Below are 19,455 nucleotides of genomic sequence, written 5' to 3'. Positions count from 1 at the left end.
TTATTTAATCTAACCCTATTTCATCTCAACCCTATCTGGATTCCTTTCTATTTCTTTCTCCCTCATGTTTCACCTTGAGTGTACCTCTGCTATTTGCCTCATCACCACCTCAATGCAGCAAGTTACATGTTCTAACAATTCACTGGGTAATGGAAGTTTCTCCTCAATCCTTTACTGGAATTAATAGTAATCTTTATTGGTGTCACAAGTAATAATACTAATAATAATAATTGCTTATTGTCACAAGTAGGCTTCAGTGAAGTTACTGTGAAAAGCACCCAGTCGCCACTTTCCAGCACCTGTTCGGGGAGGCCGGTACGCGAATTGAACCCGCACTGCTGGCATTATTCTGCATTACAGGCCAGCTGTTTAGCCCACTGTGCTAAACCAGCCCCTGTAACATAACACTACAATGAGGTTACTGTGAAAATCCCCTAGTCACCACACTCCGACGCCTGTTCGGGTACACGGAGGGAGAATTCAGAATGTCCAATTCACCTAACCTGCACATCTTTCGGGACCTGTGGGAGGAAACCGGAGCACCCGGAGGAAACCCACGCAGACACAGGGAGAATGTGCAGACTCTGCACAGACAGTGACCCAGCGGGGAATCGAAACCGGGTCCCTGGCACCGTGAAGCCTCCGTGCTAACCACTGTGCTACCGTGCCACCCATAGCTTGGCGACCATCCTATACGTGTGGTCTCTCGCACAAGTGGAAGCATTCTCTCTATATCTACCCCGTAAAACCCCTTCATAAATTGAAAAGCGTCGGCTTTCTCTTTCCTTGAGTAAAGAGCACCTGCCTTCAATAATTCCAGCGGCTCATGTAGAACATGTTCTCTTTGGTGAAATGCATCTGACCCCATTGACTTTTCCTTCCATTGCTTTCACCATCGTTTGTGTTCGACTAACTTCCACTTAAATGCTATTCATCTCAAGCAGTCCTATTGGATGCAATTTCCAGACTCTAACCACTCTGGATAAAGAACCCTTTAATTTAGTGAAACATAAGTAACCATTGCTGTTGTTTGCTCCAAGTAAATGGACAGCCTAAGACATTGTAACTGACAACCTTGAAACTGACAGTAAGTCAAATGGATATTGGTTATTACTTTTACCTGATTTGGATAACTCCTTTTTTTAATGTAGACTTTTAAGTGGCAGGGACTGTCCTTCATTTATGCATTGACGTGATGCAAAACCGGTGTCTTTCTCATGAACAAATTGCACTCTAGGTGACCCATTGTTCAACATGTGGAATTGTTGCACGTTCTTCGTGTCAAAGGCTAGGAACCAAAACCTTGCCAGACCCAAGCTGGAGAGAGCAAGGCCCAGTTTTCTAACCTTGTTCCAATGACACTTTTGTTAGATTTGGAAGCAGAAAGAGATCATGTAATCTGAAATGTGATGATGCACTCAGCAAGATGTTACAGCAAAATCAATTGGTTAATGTTGGGGCGGTTGATCTGACACATGTCAACAATTTCCTTGTTCATTGTGCATCGCAGTGTTTTCTGGCATGGGTCCCAAAATCCTCCATTAAAAAAAAAGACAGAGACAGTTGTTGCTGAATGGGCCTGAGAAGTTATATCTCAGCTGCTACAGCATATCACTTGGCCCAGTCATCGTGTCTGGTGCTACAAATTTCTTTTGATCCCTGCGTTAGCGGAAGATGAAGTAAAAATTAGAAGGAGCTGAATGAAAGAGCTGGCAATGTACTCTGGAACAAGCTTGACAAATCAGCTAAATCCCTTTCACATTGCTGGCCCCTTTATATTGCAACGCTGTGGCTGACAGAAAGACAATTTTGGAGCCAGTAACACAATTTAACCTACAACTCTCCAGGATCTCTGCACTCCACAGATTCTGGACTCTTGTGTGTTAATCCTATAGTAATCATGTTTAATTGCATGCAGTTGTTGGGCATTAATGTGTGCCCCTATAAATAGTCACAGACTGAAGCTATGCTTTTTGGCTTAGGAGGTGCATGCCTGTGATGTGTAATTCTGTGAATCAAATGCTTACAAAATTGTGTAAAGATTGGCTCTGGTTCTATCCTTTTAGCAACTGGCATTTTGGAATATAAAAAAGGTGACAAAAAATGATTGCCTAACTGTCAAGATGAGAAACCAAGAGAAAAACTACAATCCTATTAGCTGTTGCAGGAAATGAAATCGTCAGGGTATGATAATTCTCTGATGTTCCAGCAACGGAACCATATGATAGGGGGAGCCAGTTGCATAGTGGTATTGTCACCGTATAATAACAATCTTTATTCTCACAAGTAGGCTTACATTAATACTGCAATGGAGTTACTGTGAAAATCCCCTAGTCACCACACTCCGGCGCCTGTTCGGGTACACTGAGAGAGAATTCAGAATGTCCAAAATGACCTAACAGCATGTCTTTCAGGACGTGTGGGAGGAAACCAGAGCACCCGGAGGAAACCCACGCAGACACGGGGAGAAGATGCAGACCCCACACAGACAGTGACCCAAGCCGCGAATCGAACCTGGGACCCTGGAGCTGTGAAGCAACAGTGCTAACCACTGTGCTACCATGCCAGAACCTGCGGGTAATGCTCTGGGGACCATCGTTCGATTCCCACCACATGAAACTATTGTCTATTGTCAAAAAAAAACATTTGGTTCACTGATGTCCTTTAAGGAAGGAAATCTGCCATCCTTAAATGCCCTCTGAAATGACCTAACAAGCAATTCAGTTGATGTGGTGTGAAGGGATGGGCAATAATTGCCGGACCAGCCAGTGATGGCCACATCCCATGAATTCCACGAACTGAGCTGGTTTAGCTCAGTGGACTAGACAGCTGGTTTGTGATGCAGAACAAGGCCAGCAGCGTGGGTTCAATTCCCGTACCAGCTGAGAATTCTGAATTCTCCCTCTGTGTACCCAAACAGGCGCCAGAACGTGGCGACAAGGGGCTTTTCACAGTAACGTCATTGCAGTTTTAATGTAAGCCCACTTGTGACAATAAAGATTATTTACATTTTAAAGAAATTAAGTGGCTGTGTGGACATTGGTTGTAAACCTACCTTGGCATCATTGCTTCCTGCAAGAAATATGATTAGAAGTCATGCATTGTGTCAAATGACTGCCCAGCGGGGTGAAGCTTTGGACATTCTGCTAAAGTTATTGGATGAAATCTAGAAGAAAAGTAATCTTATAAGGCATAGCCCAACTCCTTTAAGTAGCTAGATAGTGCTTGCTCTTCAACAGTACATGGAACAGATTGGTTAAAATGTTACCTTGGTTTACTAAGAAGTGAGGATCAGCACAAGATCAGGAAATATAAACATTCTCCTTGCGATGATTCCATTTTGAGGTTAGAGAAGACAATTGTAATTCCTTGTAAATAGCTGGAGTAAGTAATTTTATAAACACTGATGTGTTCTCTAGGAGGTCTTGTTACACAGTAGAAGCACCCCTACCTCTGGGTCAGAAGCCCCAGGTTCAAGTCCCAGTTGTGACCATGGAAGGTGGCTTCATAAGATGGGAAACCACGTTGATTGATTGTCAGCCTGTAAATCCTTCCAATCCACCTATTCAAGAACAGGAGAGTTTCCTAGTCAGCCAGTGGACAAGGTAGTCAAGAAAGCATATGAGTGGGGCATCGAGTATAAAAACTGGCAAGTCATGCTATAGTTGTGTAGAACTTTGGCAAGGTTGCATTTGGAATATTGCGCACAATTCTGGTCGCCACACTGCCAGAAGGATGGGGAGGGTTTGGAGAGGGTGGAGAGGAACTTTGCCAGGATGTTGCCTGGTCTGGAGGATGTTAGTTATGTGGAGAGGCTGAATAGACTCGGACTGTTTTCATTAGAATGGCAGAGGTTGAGTGGTGACCTGATAGAGTTCTATAAGATTATGAGAGGCATGGATAGAGTAGATGGGCAGGCACTCTTTCCCTGGGTGGAGGGGTCAGTCACTAGGGAGTATAGGTTTAAGGTCCATGGAGCAAAGTTTAGAGGAGATGTGCAAGGCAGATTATTTATACAGAGGGTGGTAAGTGCCTGGAACGTGCTGCCAGGGGAGGTTGTGGAAGCAGATACATTAACGGCGTTCAAAAGGCATCTCGACAAATACATGGATAGGATGGGTATTGAGAGATACGGCTCTAGGAAGTGCTGAGGGTTTTGGCCAAGGTTGGCATCTTGACCGGTACAGGCTTAGAGGGCCGAAGGGCCTGTTCCTGTGCTATTTGTTCTTTGGTCAGACTGCAGAAGGCAATGGCCACACATGGGTATCATCATTGACCAGTCCAATGAAAGTCCACAGTAGCCAATGTAATCTTAGGGCATGGTACCTGAAGGAGGAAGCTGTGTTCTCTCATGAGATACCTATGCCATTGAGTAAACCTTCTGTGAAAAAGACACAAATGATATTTGGTGTAGAACATGAAAATGCAAGTACTTTTGGAAAATCAACGGAGCTGCATTTTATCCTGTCAGTTATTACTCTATTCTCTTACCATGTTTCTCATATCTCACTCAGAGAGTTCAACAAGTATTAATGCCATTAAGCGATAAGAATCAGAAAGATGAAAAGCAATTCTCATTGCATGGGCAGTCCATGCAAATAATTAATTTCAGATGGTGGGAGGATATAGTCCCCATAATTAGTCCAAGATAAAATCTCAAATTGTTTTCTGTGTGGGGCAGCACGGTGGCGCAGTGGGCTAGCGCTGTAGTCTCACGGTGCCGAGATCCCAGGTCTGATCCCAGCTCTGGGTCACTGTCCATGTGGAGTTTGCACATTCTCCCCGTGTTTGCATGGGTTTCACCCCCACAACTCAAAGATGTGCAGGTCAGGTGGATTGGCCACGCTAAATTGCCCCTTAATTGGAAAAAATGAATTGGGCACTCTAAATTTATTTATTTTTAAAAATTGTTTTCTGTGTGGTATCATAATCCTCCCACTCTTGAAGATGGTACAAGTAGTTCCAGTTTTTTCTGCACAATTCAAAGATTTGCATGTAGGTAGATGGGCTTTCATCAAGTCTGGGGGAAAGTTCAGACAGCACTGAGTCATCTACAAGATGAAATGAGACAAAATTTAACCAGGGGATCTTGGGTGTTGTACACACAAGAGGCTTATAAGAAATGCCCTGGTACAGTAAGACAGCCCTTATCAAACAACGTTCAGAGTCATTCCTCCTGATTAATCACAATTAATTTTTAAATTTTGTTTTTATAAATTTATTATTTTTTTTGCAATTAAGGGACAATTTAGCATGGCCAATCTACCTAACCTGCACATCTTTGGATTGTGGGGGCAAAACCCACGCAGACACGGGGAGAATGTGCAAACTCCACACGGACAGTGACCCAGAGCCGAGTCCTCAGCTCCGTGAGACAGCAGTGCTAACCACTGCTCCACTGTGCCGCCACTGATTCATCACAATTAATTACAGAAATTTGGACTCTAAGCAGTTGATCAAAGTAAACATGACATGTTGTACCGCAAATGCTCATCTGATTTATTTTGAAAATCCCGACGAACAGAATAGAGTAGGTGAGGGGCTGGATAGTGGCAATGAGTGACAGCAGCCCACATAACTACCACATCCAAAGGGCCATTGTCCAGAGTGGGGCCGGTTTAGTTCAATTGGCTGGACAGTTGTGTGTGATGCCTGCATCCCAACCAGCTGTCCAGCCAACTGAGCCACAAGGTGGGTTCAATGAAGGCCTCACCTTCTCAACTTTGCCCCTTGCCTGAAGTGTGGTGACCCTCAGGTAAAATCACCGCCAGTCAGCTCTCCCCCGCAAAGGAGAAAGCAGCCCCTGATCATCTGGGACTGTGGCGACTTTACTTACTTTATTCAGGCGACATCTATCCCAGGGCTCTAGTGGCTGGAGGAATGCACCAATTGTGGGACAGGCATACATAGAAAATAGAAGCAGGAGGAGGCCTTTCGAACCTGCTCCACTATTCATTATGATCATGGCTGATCATCGAGTTCAATACCCTGATCTTGCCTTTCCACCATATCCCTTTATTCCTTTAGCCCCAAGATCTAATTCCTGTTAAGCAGTTAAAGCTACTGGAAAATGTAAACATTAGTTGAATGTTTAGGATGACAGCAAGAAACAAAATCTAAATGAGGCTACATTTCCTCCTCCTGCTCCTGGTTCTTATGTCCTAAGAAATAACTATTCTGTCTAATTCCACCTTCCAGCTCTTGGTCTGTAGCCCTGTAGGTGACAGCACTTCAAGGTGATCTTGATTAATCAGTAAGAAGTCTTACAATACCAGGTTAAAGTCCAACAGGTTTGTTTCAAATCACTAGCTTTCGGAGTGCAGCTCCTTCATCCTTCATTCACCTGAGGAAGGAGCAGTGCTCCGAAAGCTAGTGATTCAAAACAAACATGTTGGACTTTAACTTGGTATTGTAAGACTTCCTACTGTGCCCACCCCAGTCCAACGGCGGCATTTCCACATCTTGATTAACCAGGGGATTTCTTGATTAATAAGGCGATCAGGGGTTATGGGGAGAAGGCAGGAGAATGGGGATGAGGAATTTATCAGCCATGATCGAATGGAACAGAAACACAATGGGCCGAATGGCTTAATTCTGCTCCTATGTCCTAGGGTCTTATGGAAAGAATGAAGAGTAAGAAATGCAGTGCACACACTGATAGCAGGTCAGGAAGTGATTCTTGCTTTGCCTATTTAAACACTGGCCTGTGGAGGGACTCGTTACTTGGCAGTACAGAGAATCTCTGAAAAAAGAGACATGCCATCAAAGCTTTTCATCTTCCACTCATCAGGCAACAATAGCAAATCTCAAAGGGAACACCAATTTATACTGCATGAGAAGAGGGTGCTGATTGGCTGGCAAGTGGACCCTGATTGGTAGATGTGCTGCCATAGAGAATGCACTAGGGTACAGTTAACTGTCAAGTTTTTGTTCAAATTCAAACCAGGGAAGTTGACTATGATTGGTCAAGGTATTACCATGGGGAATGAACCAGGGAATGGTTGTCCCAGGCTTTTGTTTAGTCAAAACAGGTGCAATGTGTGCACATATTCTTTTTTTTTGTTGCAAAAGACAGGGAGGGCTCTGTATGGGAATATATGTAGCTTCCAACATGTGTAAGTGAGCCAGGCTGCAAGCCTGACTGATAATCTTAAATTGGTTGTCAGTGTAATTCTTAGCACAACAGGTCTGTTTAGTAATTTTAGAACATAGAACAGTACAGCACAGAACAGGCCCTACGGCCCTCGATGTTGTGCCGAGCAATGATCACCCTACTTAAACCCACGCAACCTGTATACCCGTAACCCAACAATCCCCCCATTAACCTTACACTACGGGCAATTTAGCATGGCCAATCCACCTAACCCGCACATCTTTGGACTGTGGGAGGAAACCGGAGCACCCGGAGGAAACCCACGCACACACAGGGAGGACGTGCAGACTCCACACAGACAGTGACCCAGCCGGGTATCGAACCTGGGACCCTGGAGCTGTGAAGCATTGATGCTAACCACCATGCTACCGTGAGGCCCCAGAAGCAGGATACTGTAGATCTGAAATAGAACCAGAAAGTGTTGGTTAAGCCCAGCAGGTCTGGCAGCATCTGTGGAGATAGAGTTAACGTTTCAAGTCCAATAACACTCTTCTGTTTTTTCTGTATAGTAAGTATTGTCCAACAGCAGAATCACATCTCATGTTGGACTCTGTGTTTTGAGTTTTGCAAGCACCAGCTGGTTGGGTACAGTCAGTAAGTACTTTCCCCACGGTGAATGGACAAAGTGATGGGACGTAATGCCTACATATCTGGCATCACACCGGCACTGAAATTCATATACCACATTACTCATTTGGGTGGTAGGCAGGACTCCCTTTTGGCTTCAAGATAGTGGAGAATGCCACTGACGTTGCTAACTGCATAGTAGCAGCATGAAACAGCTTCACCTGTTGCTCAAATGGTGAGACAAACTTTCGAGTCCGCCCTGATGAGTACAAGTTGAAAAGTTTTGATAGCATGTCTCTTTTTTCTGCAATACGTGAATATGAGATTCTATTTGTCAAAATTCTAAGTGAGATTCTGTACAATGGGTGTACTGAAGCTTGTAAACCCATTAGATATTATGTAGAGAATCGTTCACTGTGGATAATGCCCACCGTAAACAGGTGGCTTGAAACAAATGCTACAGAGAAAGAAAACATTTAAACCTTTAAAACTAAATGAGTGATTGCAGAACATCAACTGTCCAATTGTTTTACAAAAAGAAATGCAAGTACAATAAATTCTTTGGGGTCCTGGAGGAGGGGCATCTCACAATGTAATACTTTGCACAGAATAAGAGGTTTCTGATTTGGCTTTACGTTTTGGTTTCCACATAATATCCAACAGAGAAGGGAATCTGCTAAATGTATATTCATTGTATTTCTTTATGTGCCTGGTTCCATCCTTCACCACTGACTTTCTCAAATTGAACATTGCACACCTCCAATTTCTATCTCTTTGGTATTGACGACTATGTATCAGAACCTTAAACTCTAAAATTCTCTCCTTAAACCTTTCGATCTCTCTACCTCACTCTCCTCCTCCAAGACATTTCTTAAATTGTCCTCCTTTGAACAAGCTTATGCCACCTGTCCTAATAGCACCTTATCTGGTTTTATGTCAGATTTATTTTGGTAATGCTCCTGTGAATCTCTTTGGGCTCTGTACTATGTTGAGGCTACAATATACAGGCAAGTCGGTAACGCAAGGCTCTGAGAGTGATCTCAGAAGATGATCTTTCGATGGTTCTTGAGAGACTATAATGCCATCACCTAGAAATTAAACATATTCCTTCGACGTTGTCGATATGTCTTGTATTGTTGTTGATTTGTTGAGCTGTCTCTACAGTCCCGTGGTGTGTGACATTGATCTTTACTTTTAAAAAAAAATTTAGAGTACCCAATTCATTTTTTCCAATTAAGGGGTAATTTAGCGTGGCCAATCCACCGACCCAGCACATCTTTGGGTTGTGGGGGCAAAACCCACACAAACACGGGGAGAATGTGCGAACTCCACACGGACAGTGACCCAGAGCGGGGATTGAACCTGGGACCTCGGCACCGTGAGGCAGCTGTGCTAACCACTGTGCCACAGTGATCTTTACCGAGTTAGCCAAGTATCAGCCTTGCCCTATTTACGAGGTGTATGCTTGCAACCTGTAACTCTTTAAACTAATAGAAATGTGTATAAAGATTGGTTCCTGTTCTATCCTTCACCAACTGGCTTTCTGGAATGGAACAGCAATATCTGAAGAGCAAGTCATGAGCAAATCTTCTGAAATAAAAAGTCCATGTAATAGAGACAGTAACTGAGCAAAGGTCAGCGGGAGTGGGAAAGTACTTTGGTCATTATGAGGCAATGTCATGCTCTGAAGGAATGATAAATTTTGTACAAACTTTCAAAAGACAAATTGGTATGGATTTTCAAAAATGCCTTCCTTGTTCTGAAGTGGCCCATGCCCTCCCCATATGTAACTTCCTCCAGCCCTACACCCTTCACTATCTTCCCCATCGCAGGGACCATGTACCATTACCATTACAACCATGAAATTACTCAATAGAGTAATTAAGGGAAAACTGTTTCCAGTGGAAAAAGGCTCGGCAACCAAAGGATTCAGATTGAAGGTAATTGGCAAACGAATGTGAGCTGACATGAGGGAAACATTTTTTAATAAGGAAGTTTTTGTGATCTGGAATTCAGTGCCTGAAAGCCTAATAGTTCCCTATTGCTTTCTCCATGGCAACGCTTGATCAATCAATCACTGTCAACATGCCAACCAATCAACACAATTTTCTCCTGTCGCGTAAATTGTGGTGATTGTGTGAAATTTGGCATTCTTGTATTTGTCCTGATCAGTGCAAGATGAAAAACTTCAGCACTTCAGGGCTCTCTCTTCAGCAACATTCAAGTTTGGTGTCAACGAGCAACTGTGTGAATATAATTATTTTTTTAGCATGGTTATGCTTTTAATCCTTTCCTCACAAACTGCGCAAGTTGTCTAATTTAATCTTAGTCTCTTTTGAGGTTCCAGTCAGTAACGCCTCTTCAAAGGCGACAAATCAAGTTGATTGATTTTGCAAAATGCCAGTTAATAGATATCTGTTAAAGTAATAACTGGAGTGAAGCCGTTATTAAAAAAAATTGTCTATTAAATTCAAACAGCTGCTAACTGGACATATATTGGAACAAATGACACAATGTCCTGTACATCCTCTACGCTCTTCACTCCACCATTGACAACCTATCTCTCAGAGCCTTGACTCTGTGCTCATTCTCTTCACTTTCTCCTCCTTTTATCAATCTGATCTTCCCTCCCTTTCCACTGTCCTTATAGGAGGAGGTGGTCACTCCATTCCATGAGCCTGCATCTGCCAAGCAACTCGACCATGGCTGCTCCATGCAACTTTCCCACGCCACCCACACATCCCTTGCTATCTTTACTAGAAACATAGAAAATAGGAGCAGGAGCAGGCCATTCAGCCCTTCAAGCCTGCTCTGCCATTCAATATGATCATGGCTGATCCCCTATCTCAACACCTGTGCTCTCTCCATACTTACCCTTGACAAGTCTCAAAACCTATCTATTTCCATCTTCAAAATATCCGGCGACCTTGCCTTCTGTGGTCGACAATCAAGTTCAGTACTGAGGCAATGCTACAGTGTTGGAGATGCTAATTTTCTAGTTGAGACATTAAACTGAGTTCCTGCCTCCCTTCTCAGTTGGGCATGAAAGATCCCATGGCATTATTTCAATGTCCCCATCAATAATTAAGTTGTCGGAAAATTGTAAAAGTCCTAATTAATTCATGAATGTTTCTTCAATGTCACAAAAACAGGTTGTCTGGCCATAATCGTTTTGCTGTTTGTGGGAGCTTGCTATGCAAGCATTAGTCGTCACACTCCTACATTATAGTGGCCAACACTTCAAAAGTACCTCATTGGCTGTTAAACACTTTGGGATGTCCTGCGGTCATGAATATGGTCAAAGGATATGGGGGGAGAGTGGGAAAAGGTTATTGAGGTGGATGATCAGCCAGGATCATAATGAATTACAGAGCAGACCCAAAGGGCCGAATGGCCTACTCTCCTCCTATTTTCTATGTTTCTGTGAAAGACACTGTGACACTTTAAATCTCCCTGTGAGACAGTTTTGCGTCATTTATTCCTCTCCTCGTAATTGTAACAAACTCCAATACTTAGCTTCAATGGAAGTTGCTGTTCTGGAATTACAGATCCTGATGGGCCTCGGGACTTTGGCTGGGAAATGGCCGCACATGTGAAGCTCATTGATTTTCACGCCATTAGTTCAGAAATTAGGAAGTGAAACGGTGTGAAAGAAACCGGCCAGGTGACCTGTACCACGGCACTATTAGGAGGAAGGTATCCCAGGGAATAGAATGGGGAGCTGGACAGAGAAAAGGTCCCAAACCAAAGAGTGGAAGAGCTAGAGATCCAAGAAGAAAGGCTCAAGCAGAGACAAAGCCAGAGGTCAGAGATGGGTTTTATTGGGTCAAGATAAATGACAGAGGTAGAGAAAACGGTTCAAGTTAAAGAAAGAGCTGTGGGGAGCAGACGTAGAGAGTAGTGAGATTGACAGATGCCCAGAAGATCTGAGCAGGTAGCCAAGGATCTGAAAGTGCGCTTGGAAGGTGAAGCTTGAGTGTTCTTGGAGATTCAGGAGAAAGGGATCTCAGAAGGCAAGGTTGAAACTCTGGAGGTGGATCCTTGTTGATGCCGACTGAGTGAGACCAGTTTTTGGAGAGAATTCTAGGGCGAGCTCTTCAAATGTGGAAACCCTTATGAGAAAGTCAGAGTTTCAGTTGGTCATGGTGTGACAAATGTGGGTGGGTTGTTGAGAAATCCATGGAATCTGCTTTGGTTGCATCTGTCATTTACTTTTGAGTGTGGCAAGTCTGTCCACAATTCACCAGTTGGTTCACATGTACTGCATACTTATCCTGATATTAAAGTATCAGATATATACGTTACATTGTTTTATCTTTCGGAATTTATGTGATTAAAGAGATAACTGGGGTGAAGGAATGGTGAATATTTGAACTACGTTCTTGTGTTTCTATTGAGATTGTTCCAACCTTTTTGCGTGATGTAGTATAGCTTATTTTTCTTGTTTTGATAAATACTTTATTTTTGTGTTATAAGTCCATCAGCAGACTTTTGTGAATTTGTTCTGACTTTCCTCCACAGTTTCTCTTAAATAAAATAAAAGTTAGAATCTATCAGGCCAGGTTTCGCTCTGGGATCTCACTAGTCCACTACTGACAACAACTGGGATCATAACACACTGTACATCATGATAATTCTTCTGAACTGACTACGTCCATTTCTAACTATAGATTGTAACTTTGTACTTGTCGGTCTGTTATTCACTGCCAGCAGATACCCATGAGATGACTAGTTTTTGTTCTTTTGTGGGGTTAGGTAGAAATTATTGTGTTGTGTCTTTGTGCCCAGCAACATCTGATTTCATTTGGACCTTTACAGCCTGTGGGAAATATAAAAGAACCTCTCATTCATCCATATCTGCACAAATATGTACTCACAGCACCACCTAGTGCTCAAATGATTAATATCTGCTTAATGATAAGCGTATTCCATAAAATAGAATCCACAGAATATAGTGCAGCAGAAGGCAATTTGGCCCATCGACTCTGCACTGACCCTCTGAAAGTGCACCCTACCAAGACCCAACCCCCCCCAACCCATGGTATTGATAAACCAATACTTCCTTTAAAAAAATGCATCCCTTCCTGTCGCTCCTCTCCGCTGCTCTTCCACAGCTAGTCTTTACTGCCTCCACGTTCTCTTGGATCCACTTTCATCCTGGGCCTCATTTAAAATTGGCAGGCAAGCTGCAAAGTGGCAAACAGACCTCCCCAGTGCACATGATGTGAAGATGCCGGCGTTGGACTGGGGTGAGCAGTGAGAAGTCTTACAACGCCAGGTTAAAGTCCAACGGGTTTGTTTCAAACACTAGCTTTCGGAGCACTGCTCCTTCCTCAGGTGAATGACGAGTTTCTGGAACATACCTCCCCATTCACCTGAGGAAGGAACAGTGCTCCGAAAGCTAGTGTTTGAAACAAACCTGTTGGACTTTAACCTGGTGTTGTAAGACTTCTTACTGTGCTCACCCCAGTCCACCCCATTGCACCGAGGACTGGGCAACCCCAGCAAGGTGAATTGCAGGGTGAGGGCCTGGAGTTGTGATCACAGAGAGTGGGGGTACAGAGACGATTGTGGGGGAAGGTCCCAGAGTGGCAGCGGCGATTATATTTGTGGGGGCCCACACTCCCCCTCTGGGTGTTCACTCACTTCCCTTTCCAGTGCCGACACCCCAGTGACAGATTGCTGCACTGCCAGTGGGTAATTAAGAGTCATCAACGCCAGTGTGGGACTGGAGTCACCTATACGCACAGATCAGGCAAGAACAGTACTTTTCCATCCCTCGAGGCACGTCAGGGAATCAGTTAGATTTTTTACAACTTTTGGACATCTTCCTGGTCATTTGTGTTATCCTTTATATCTTGAATTCTTATTCTCCAATTGGCGGTGTTGGCATTTTGGACCCAAAATTATTTTTTGAATTGGTGACCCAGTAACATTGTTTTGCCATCACGAGTGTTGACAGGAGATTGTGCATAGTCCAATGGACATTGTACAAACCCAAACTAAGCTGTTGTTGGTGTTGCTCCTTCCCCGTCCATTTCCTACATCACCAATGGACCCCAAACACTTTGTTTCAAATCCTTTTCCAGAGCTTTCAGCACAAGGCTCAAGGCAATGAAACACTGTGTTGTCTGTCTTCCATTTGAGAAGTTAAAACGAGGCCCCTGCCTCTTCAGGTTGATGTATAAGACCCAGTGGTGTTACACAAAGAGTCATTGCAAATGTCTTGGCCAACATTCATTGCGCAATCAAAATTGCTAAATGAAATGACTTGGTCGCTATCACCTGGCTGTTCACGGGAGTTTGCTGTGCTTACATTGGCTGTCGCATTTCCTACATTACCACAGTGACTGCACTTCACTCCAAAGTACTTTGGGATATCGTGGGTGGTGCTACCCAAACGCACGCCCTCTGAGATGGTCAATCATTTTGTTTGTCTCTCTCTGTCTTTCAGCTCAGCCCCAGTCAGGACTGATGGGGAAATGCCGTCGGCCTCGCACAGCGTTCACAAGCCAACAGCTCCTGGAACTGGAAAACCAGTTCAAGCTCAACAAATACCTGTCCAGGCCCAAACGCTTTGAGGTGGCCACATCCCTCATGCTGACAGAAACCCAGGTAAGGAAGCACTGACTGGCAGCCGTGTTACCCACATTACACTTCCACAGAACTTTATTCGTTGTGAAAAGTTTCTGGAATGTCAAAAGATCACGGATCCATCACCCTTTGCCACACGTAGCTCCCAAGTGAGCAACGACTCAATAAAAAAATTCTTATCCTTACGTTCCCATCCTATCCTTTATGTCAGTATTCTGCTCCAGCCCCACAATGCTGCAAGATATCTGGCCTCTTGAGCGTCCCTAATTTTAATTGCTCCACCATGCATTCAGCTGTTGGGACCCTAGGCTCTGGAATTCCCTCCCTAAATTCCCTCCCTAGGCAGCACGGTAGCACAGTGGTTAGCACAACTGCTTCACAGCTCCAGGATCCCAGGTTCGATTCCCGACTTGGGTCACTGTCTGTGCGGAGTCTGCACGTTCTCCCTGTGTCTGCGTGGGTTTCCTCCGGGCGCTCCGGTTTCCTCCCACAGTCCAAGGATGTGTGGGTTAGGTGGATTGGCCGTGCTAAATTGCACTTAGTGCTGGGTTACAGGGATAGGGTCGATACATGGGCTTGAGCAGGGCAATCATTGTAAGGGCCGGTGCAGACTCGATGGGCCAAATGGCCTCCTTCTGCACTGTAGGGATTCTAGGAACTTTGCCCAACTTTGTTCAAGTTCAAACTGGGCAGGTTGACTCTGAGTGGTCAAGGCATTGAAACCAAATGAAGAAACACATAGAGGTTAGAACTGCATGTGTGTGACAGATGAACAAGAGAAAGAATTGTTATGTAACATGGAAATGTACCAGCCTCCCCGGACAGGCGCGGAATGTGGCGACTAGGGGCTTTTCACAGTAACTTCATTGAAGCCTACTCGTGACAATAAGCGATTTTCATTTTAATTTTTCAAATGCCCAGGATCCAGGGATAATATGACAGTATTCTAAGGTGCAGATTCAATGGGCCGAATGTCCTCCTTTTGCCCTGTAAATTCTATGATTCTATGAATTTAGAGCGGCCAATCCACCTAGCCTGCACAACATTGGGTTGTGGCGGGTGAGGCCCACGCAAACACGGGGAGAATGTGCAAACTCCACACGGACGGTGACCTGGGGCCGGGGTCGAACCCGGGTCCTTGGCGCCGTGAGGCAGCAGTGCTAACGACTGCGCCATCGTGCTGCCCCAACCCCACCTAACCTGCACATCTTCGGACACCAAGGGCAATTTGGCTTGGCCAATCCTCCTAACATGCACGCCTTTGGACTGTGGGAGCAAACAGGAGCACCCGGAGGAAACCCACGCAGACAAGGGGAGAACGTGCAGACTCCGCAGATAGTCACCCGAGATTGGAATTGAACACGGGTCCCTGGCATTGTGAGGCAGCAGTGCTATGCCCCCCCGCCCCGTGCCACCCCTCAGAGCCTAGCACTTTGACCGAGCTTTTTGTCACCTGCCCTAATATTTCCTTATGTGGCTCAGGGTCATAGTTTGATGATGTTCCTGTGGAAGTGTTGGAGGCTGGGTAGGCTAATTATCAACCTGTTGAGTGTGAACATGAACGCTCCATTTCCCTGGTCAAGTCCTGGAGTGTGACCACAGCGACTGAGGCACAAGACTTTATCACCAGGGCGGCACGGTAGGACAGTGGGCAGCACAGTTGCTTCACAGCTCCAGGGTCCCAGGTTCGATTCCCGGCTTAGGTCACTGTCTGTGCGGAGTCTGCACGCTCTCACCGTGTCTGCGTGGGTTTCCTCCGGGTGCCCCGGTTTCCTCCCACAAGTCTAAAGATGTGCAGGTTTATGGATTGGCCGTGCTAAATTGCCCTTGGTGTCCAAAAAGGTCGGGTGGGGTTACTGGGTTACGGGGATCGGGTGGAGGGCCGGGGTAAGTGGAATGCTATTTCCAAGGGCTGGTGCAGACTCGATGGGCTGAATGGCCTCCTTCTGCACTGTAAATTTTGTAACTACAACATGAAAGATCCGGCATAAATGTAACTTGTTCTCTAAATGCAGGTTTTGTTAGTGTCATAAGGGAAAGGCAAACTGGTAAGAGATTTCTCTCTGTGTATCAACCAGGTGAAGATTTGGTTCCAGAACCGCAGGATGAAGTGGAAGCGGAGTCGGAAAGCCAAGGAGCAGGCAGCACAGGAGGCGGAGAAGCAGCGAGCCGGCAAATACTCGGACAAGACAGGAGGGGGCGAGAGCAGGTCCGAGTCAGAGAATGGCGATTTCAGCAGCCACAACACAAACTTCCTCCAGGGCAACACAGAGCTGGGTTACACCTCCAACAGCTCCCTCTCGGAAGGCGAGGTCACTCGGAAGGAGGTGAAAATCGCGTCGGCTTTGTGAACGGACCTCCAATCCTTGGGCGCAAACTTCCGCCCAACTTTCCAAACAAAACTTTTCTTGGGTCCCGAGAAAGTGGCGCTCCTCCGCGATGCTGGGTCCTAGTGCCTGCCCAGTTCGTCTCCCACACACACACCCTCTCTCTCTCCGGCTCCCAATCCAGCAAAAAGTACTGAGTCTTGTTTTTAATTTAGCAAGGAGAAGAGATAAAAGACTTACAAGACTTCTTCAAACAAAAGAACCCTGAGTAAACAAAAAAAAGTAGGAAAGAGCCTGATTTGCTGGGCATTTAAAGATTATATTGTACCGAAGCAGTTAATTTAATTTATTTTTTATTTTTGTCATATTTAATGTGAATGATCCTTATATTATATTTTGAAAAGCACTCTCCGGGTCCACCAAAACTCGCTCTTTCGAAAACTTGGCGGGACAGAAAGCAGGAGCGTAAACGAAGAACAAAATGAGACAGAAGTGGAGGAGGATTTTGAAATATTGGGGGGAAAAAAGACAATTTCAAAGACATTGTGACATGTTTTTCTTAATTTATTCAAATACTGTGAACTTTAAATGTTATGTGGCCCTGTACATTTCTCTAACTTTGCTTTTTCATTATTCTGCCACCAGGAAAATATTGCTGGCAGATGTTACAGAATTTAAAATGTATGTGTGTGTGTTCTTGCAAGTGTGGGTGGCTGCGGGGTGTGCACACGTGTACATCTGTGCGTGTCAGTGTGTACGAAGCTGTGTGTGTATTTTGAAAGCTGCACAAAGTGTGAGTGAGGGTGCTCTCCGAGGTCGTAACAGTAGAACAATAGTCTGCTTTATTATTTGAACGGAATCTGCCACACTCCAGATGTGGAGTAGCAAATATGCAGTGTCTGATTGTCTGTCCGGGGCTTCTTGCCTTTGACGCCTGTCTCTGAATTCTTGTCTGTGATGTCCCAACTCTGTACAAAGCAAACGCTTGCCAACGCTTTAAATGTGAATATTAAACAGTTCTGTAAATGTTCAATGTTCTGTACAACGAGATAACGTGGTTTAAACGGTAGCATCAATCCCCCACGTGTGTGGTCATTTCTGATACTTGTGCACATTCATAGAATTCACAGTGCAGAAGGAGGCCATTCGGCCCATCAAGTCTGCACCGGCCCTTGGACAGGGCACCCGACTTAAACCCACACCTCCACCCTATCCCCGTAACCCAGTAACCCCATCTAACCATTTTGAAAACTAGGGCAATTTAAAATGGCCAATTCACCTAACCTTCACATCTTTGGACTGTGTGAGGAAACCGGAGCGCCCGGAGGAAACCCACGCAGACACGGTGCGAACGTGCAGACTCCACACAGACAGTGACTCAAGCCGGGAATCGAACCTGGGACCCTGGCACTCTGAAGCAACAGTACAAACCACTGTGCTGCCCCCACGGGCACATGGTCCACGTGAATAGACTATTCTGCCCCTTGAGCCTGTTCTGTCTTATTGGCCATATATCCCAATTCCATTCACCCCCCTTAGCTGCACATCCCTTCACATCCCTACTCATCAAAAATCCAGCCAATTCAACCTCAGTATCCACAGCCTTTGGGAAAGGGAATTCCATAGTCCTGTGTGTGTTTGTGTTTTTTGTTTGAAAGCTGCATTTCTGAACAAACTAGCTCTTTCTTGTTTTAAGATCGTGCTCCCTCGTTGCCGATTCCCCCACCAGAAAATCAGGGGCTGGTTTAGCTCACTCAGCTAAATCGCTGGCTTTTAAAGCAGGCCAGCAGCCCGGTTCGATTCCTGTACCAGCCTCCCCGGACAGGCGCCGGAATGTGGTGACTAGGGGCTTTTCACAGTAACTTCATTGAAGCCTACTCGTGACAATAAGTGATTTTCTTTTTTTTTCATTTCTCTGTGCCCATGGAGGGAGTGAAGCCAGTCCTTTATTTTAACTATGGGAGAACATAACAAACAGCCAATTGTCATAGAGAGGTTTACAGCATGAAAACATGCCCTTCAGCCCAACCTGTCCATGCCATCCAGTTTTTGCCACTAAGCTAGTCCCAATTGCCCCCATTTGGCCCATATCCCTCTATACCCAGCTTTCCCATATAACTGGCCAAATGTTTAAAAGACAAAATTGTAGCCACCTCTACTACTGCCTCTGGCTGCTCATTCCAGTCACTCACCACCCTCTGTGTGAAAAAATTGCCCCTCTGGACGCTTTTGTATCTCTCCCCTCTCACCTTATGATCTTACTCAATGGTATAGCAGGCTAAACAGGCAGGCTTTTATTTCTTATGATCTAACCAGAGGTCACTTGGTGCAACAAAGCACATGCTACTGGTATGTACCGAGCACAGTCTGGCGTCTAACTGCGAAATGAGTCCCTCTACTGCTTTTGACTCCATGGATTCTCCGGTTCTCCAGACGCGCGTTTCACTGGCAATGGGATTCTCTCTTCCCGCAACTCGTCGATTGGATCCCCCATTGAAGCCCCCCCCCCCCCCCCCCCTACACTGCCGGGAAACCCTCGGGAAAAGAGAATCGCAATGGCCTGAGAATTCCAGCCCACTGGTTTATCACAATTATTGTCCCTTGGCAGAAGATCTAAGATCCATCATTAATGTGCTTTCACTAATTAAACCTCCTAACAAACTCCCTCACTAACAGCACTGTTGCTTTCGCGACACCACATGGATGTAGTGATTCGAGGAAGTGGCTGACCATCACTTAATCAAGAGGAAGGGTTACCGAATGCTGGCCCTGTGAGCGATGCCCACATCCCATAAATGAAAAGGAATACAAAAG

General features: G+C 45.1%; 1 protein-coding gene across 1 annotated transcript in view; it reads left to right on the top strand.

Moving 5' to 3' along the window:
• The window catches only part of mnx2b (motor neuron and pancreas homeobox 2b), a 49,144-nt gene extending 31,427 nt beyond the window's left edge, over positions 1-17,717 (top strand). Inside the window, exons 2-3 of the mRNA XM_038790134.1 lie at positions 14,175-14,335; positions 16,393-17,717. Of these exons, the coding sequence (XP_038646062.1) occupies positions 14,175-14,335; positions 16,393-16,665 (434 nt within the window). The 3' untranslated portion in view covers positions 16,666-17,717. The remainder of the gene's footprint in view (positions 1-14,174; positions 14,336-16,392) is intronic.
• The last annotated feature ends 1,738 nt before the right edge of the window (positions 17,718-19,455 follow it).

The sequence above is a fragment of the Scyliorhinus canicula genome, chromosome 2 (genome assembly GCF_902713615.1).
Source record: "Scyliorhinus canicula chromosome 2, sScyCan1.1, whole genome shotgun sequence".
NCBI classification, from domain to species: domain Eukaryota; kingdom Metazoa; phylum Chordata; class Chondrichthyes; order Carcharhiniformes; family Scyliorhinidae; genus Scyliorhinus; species Scyliorhinus canicula.
This window is presented reverse-complemented; position numbering and strand designations above follow the sequence as displayed.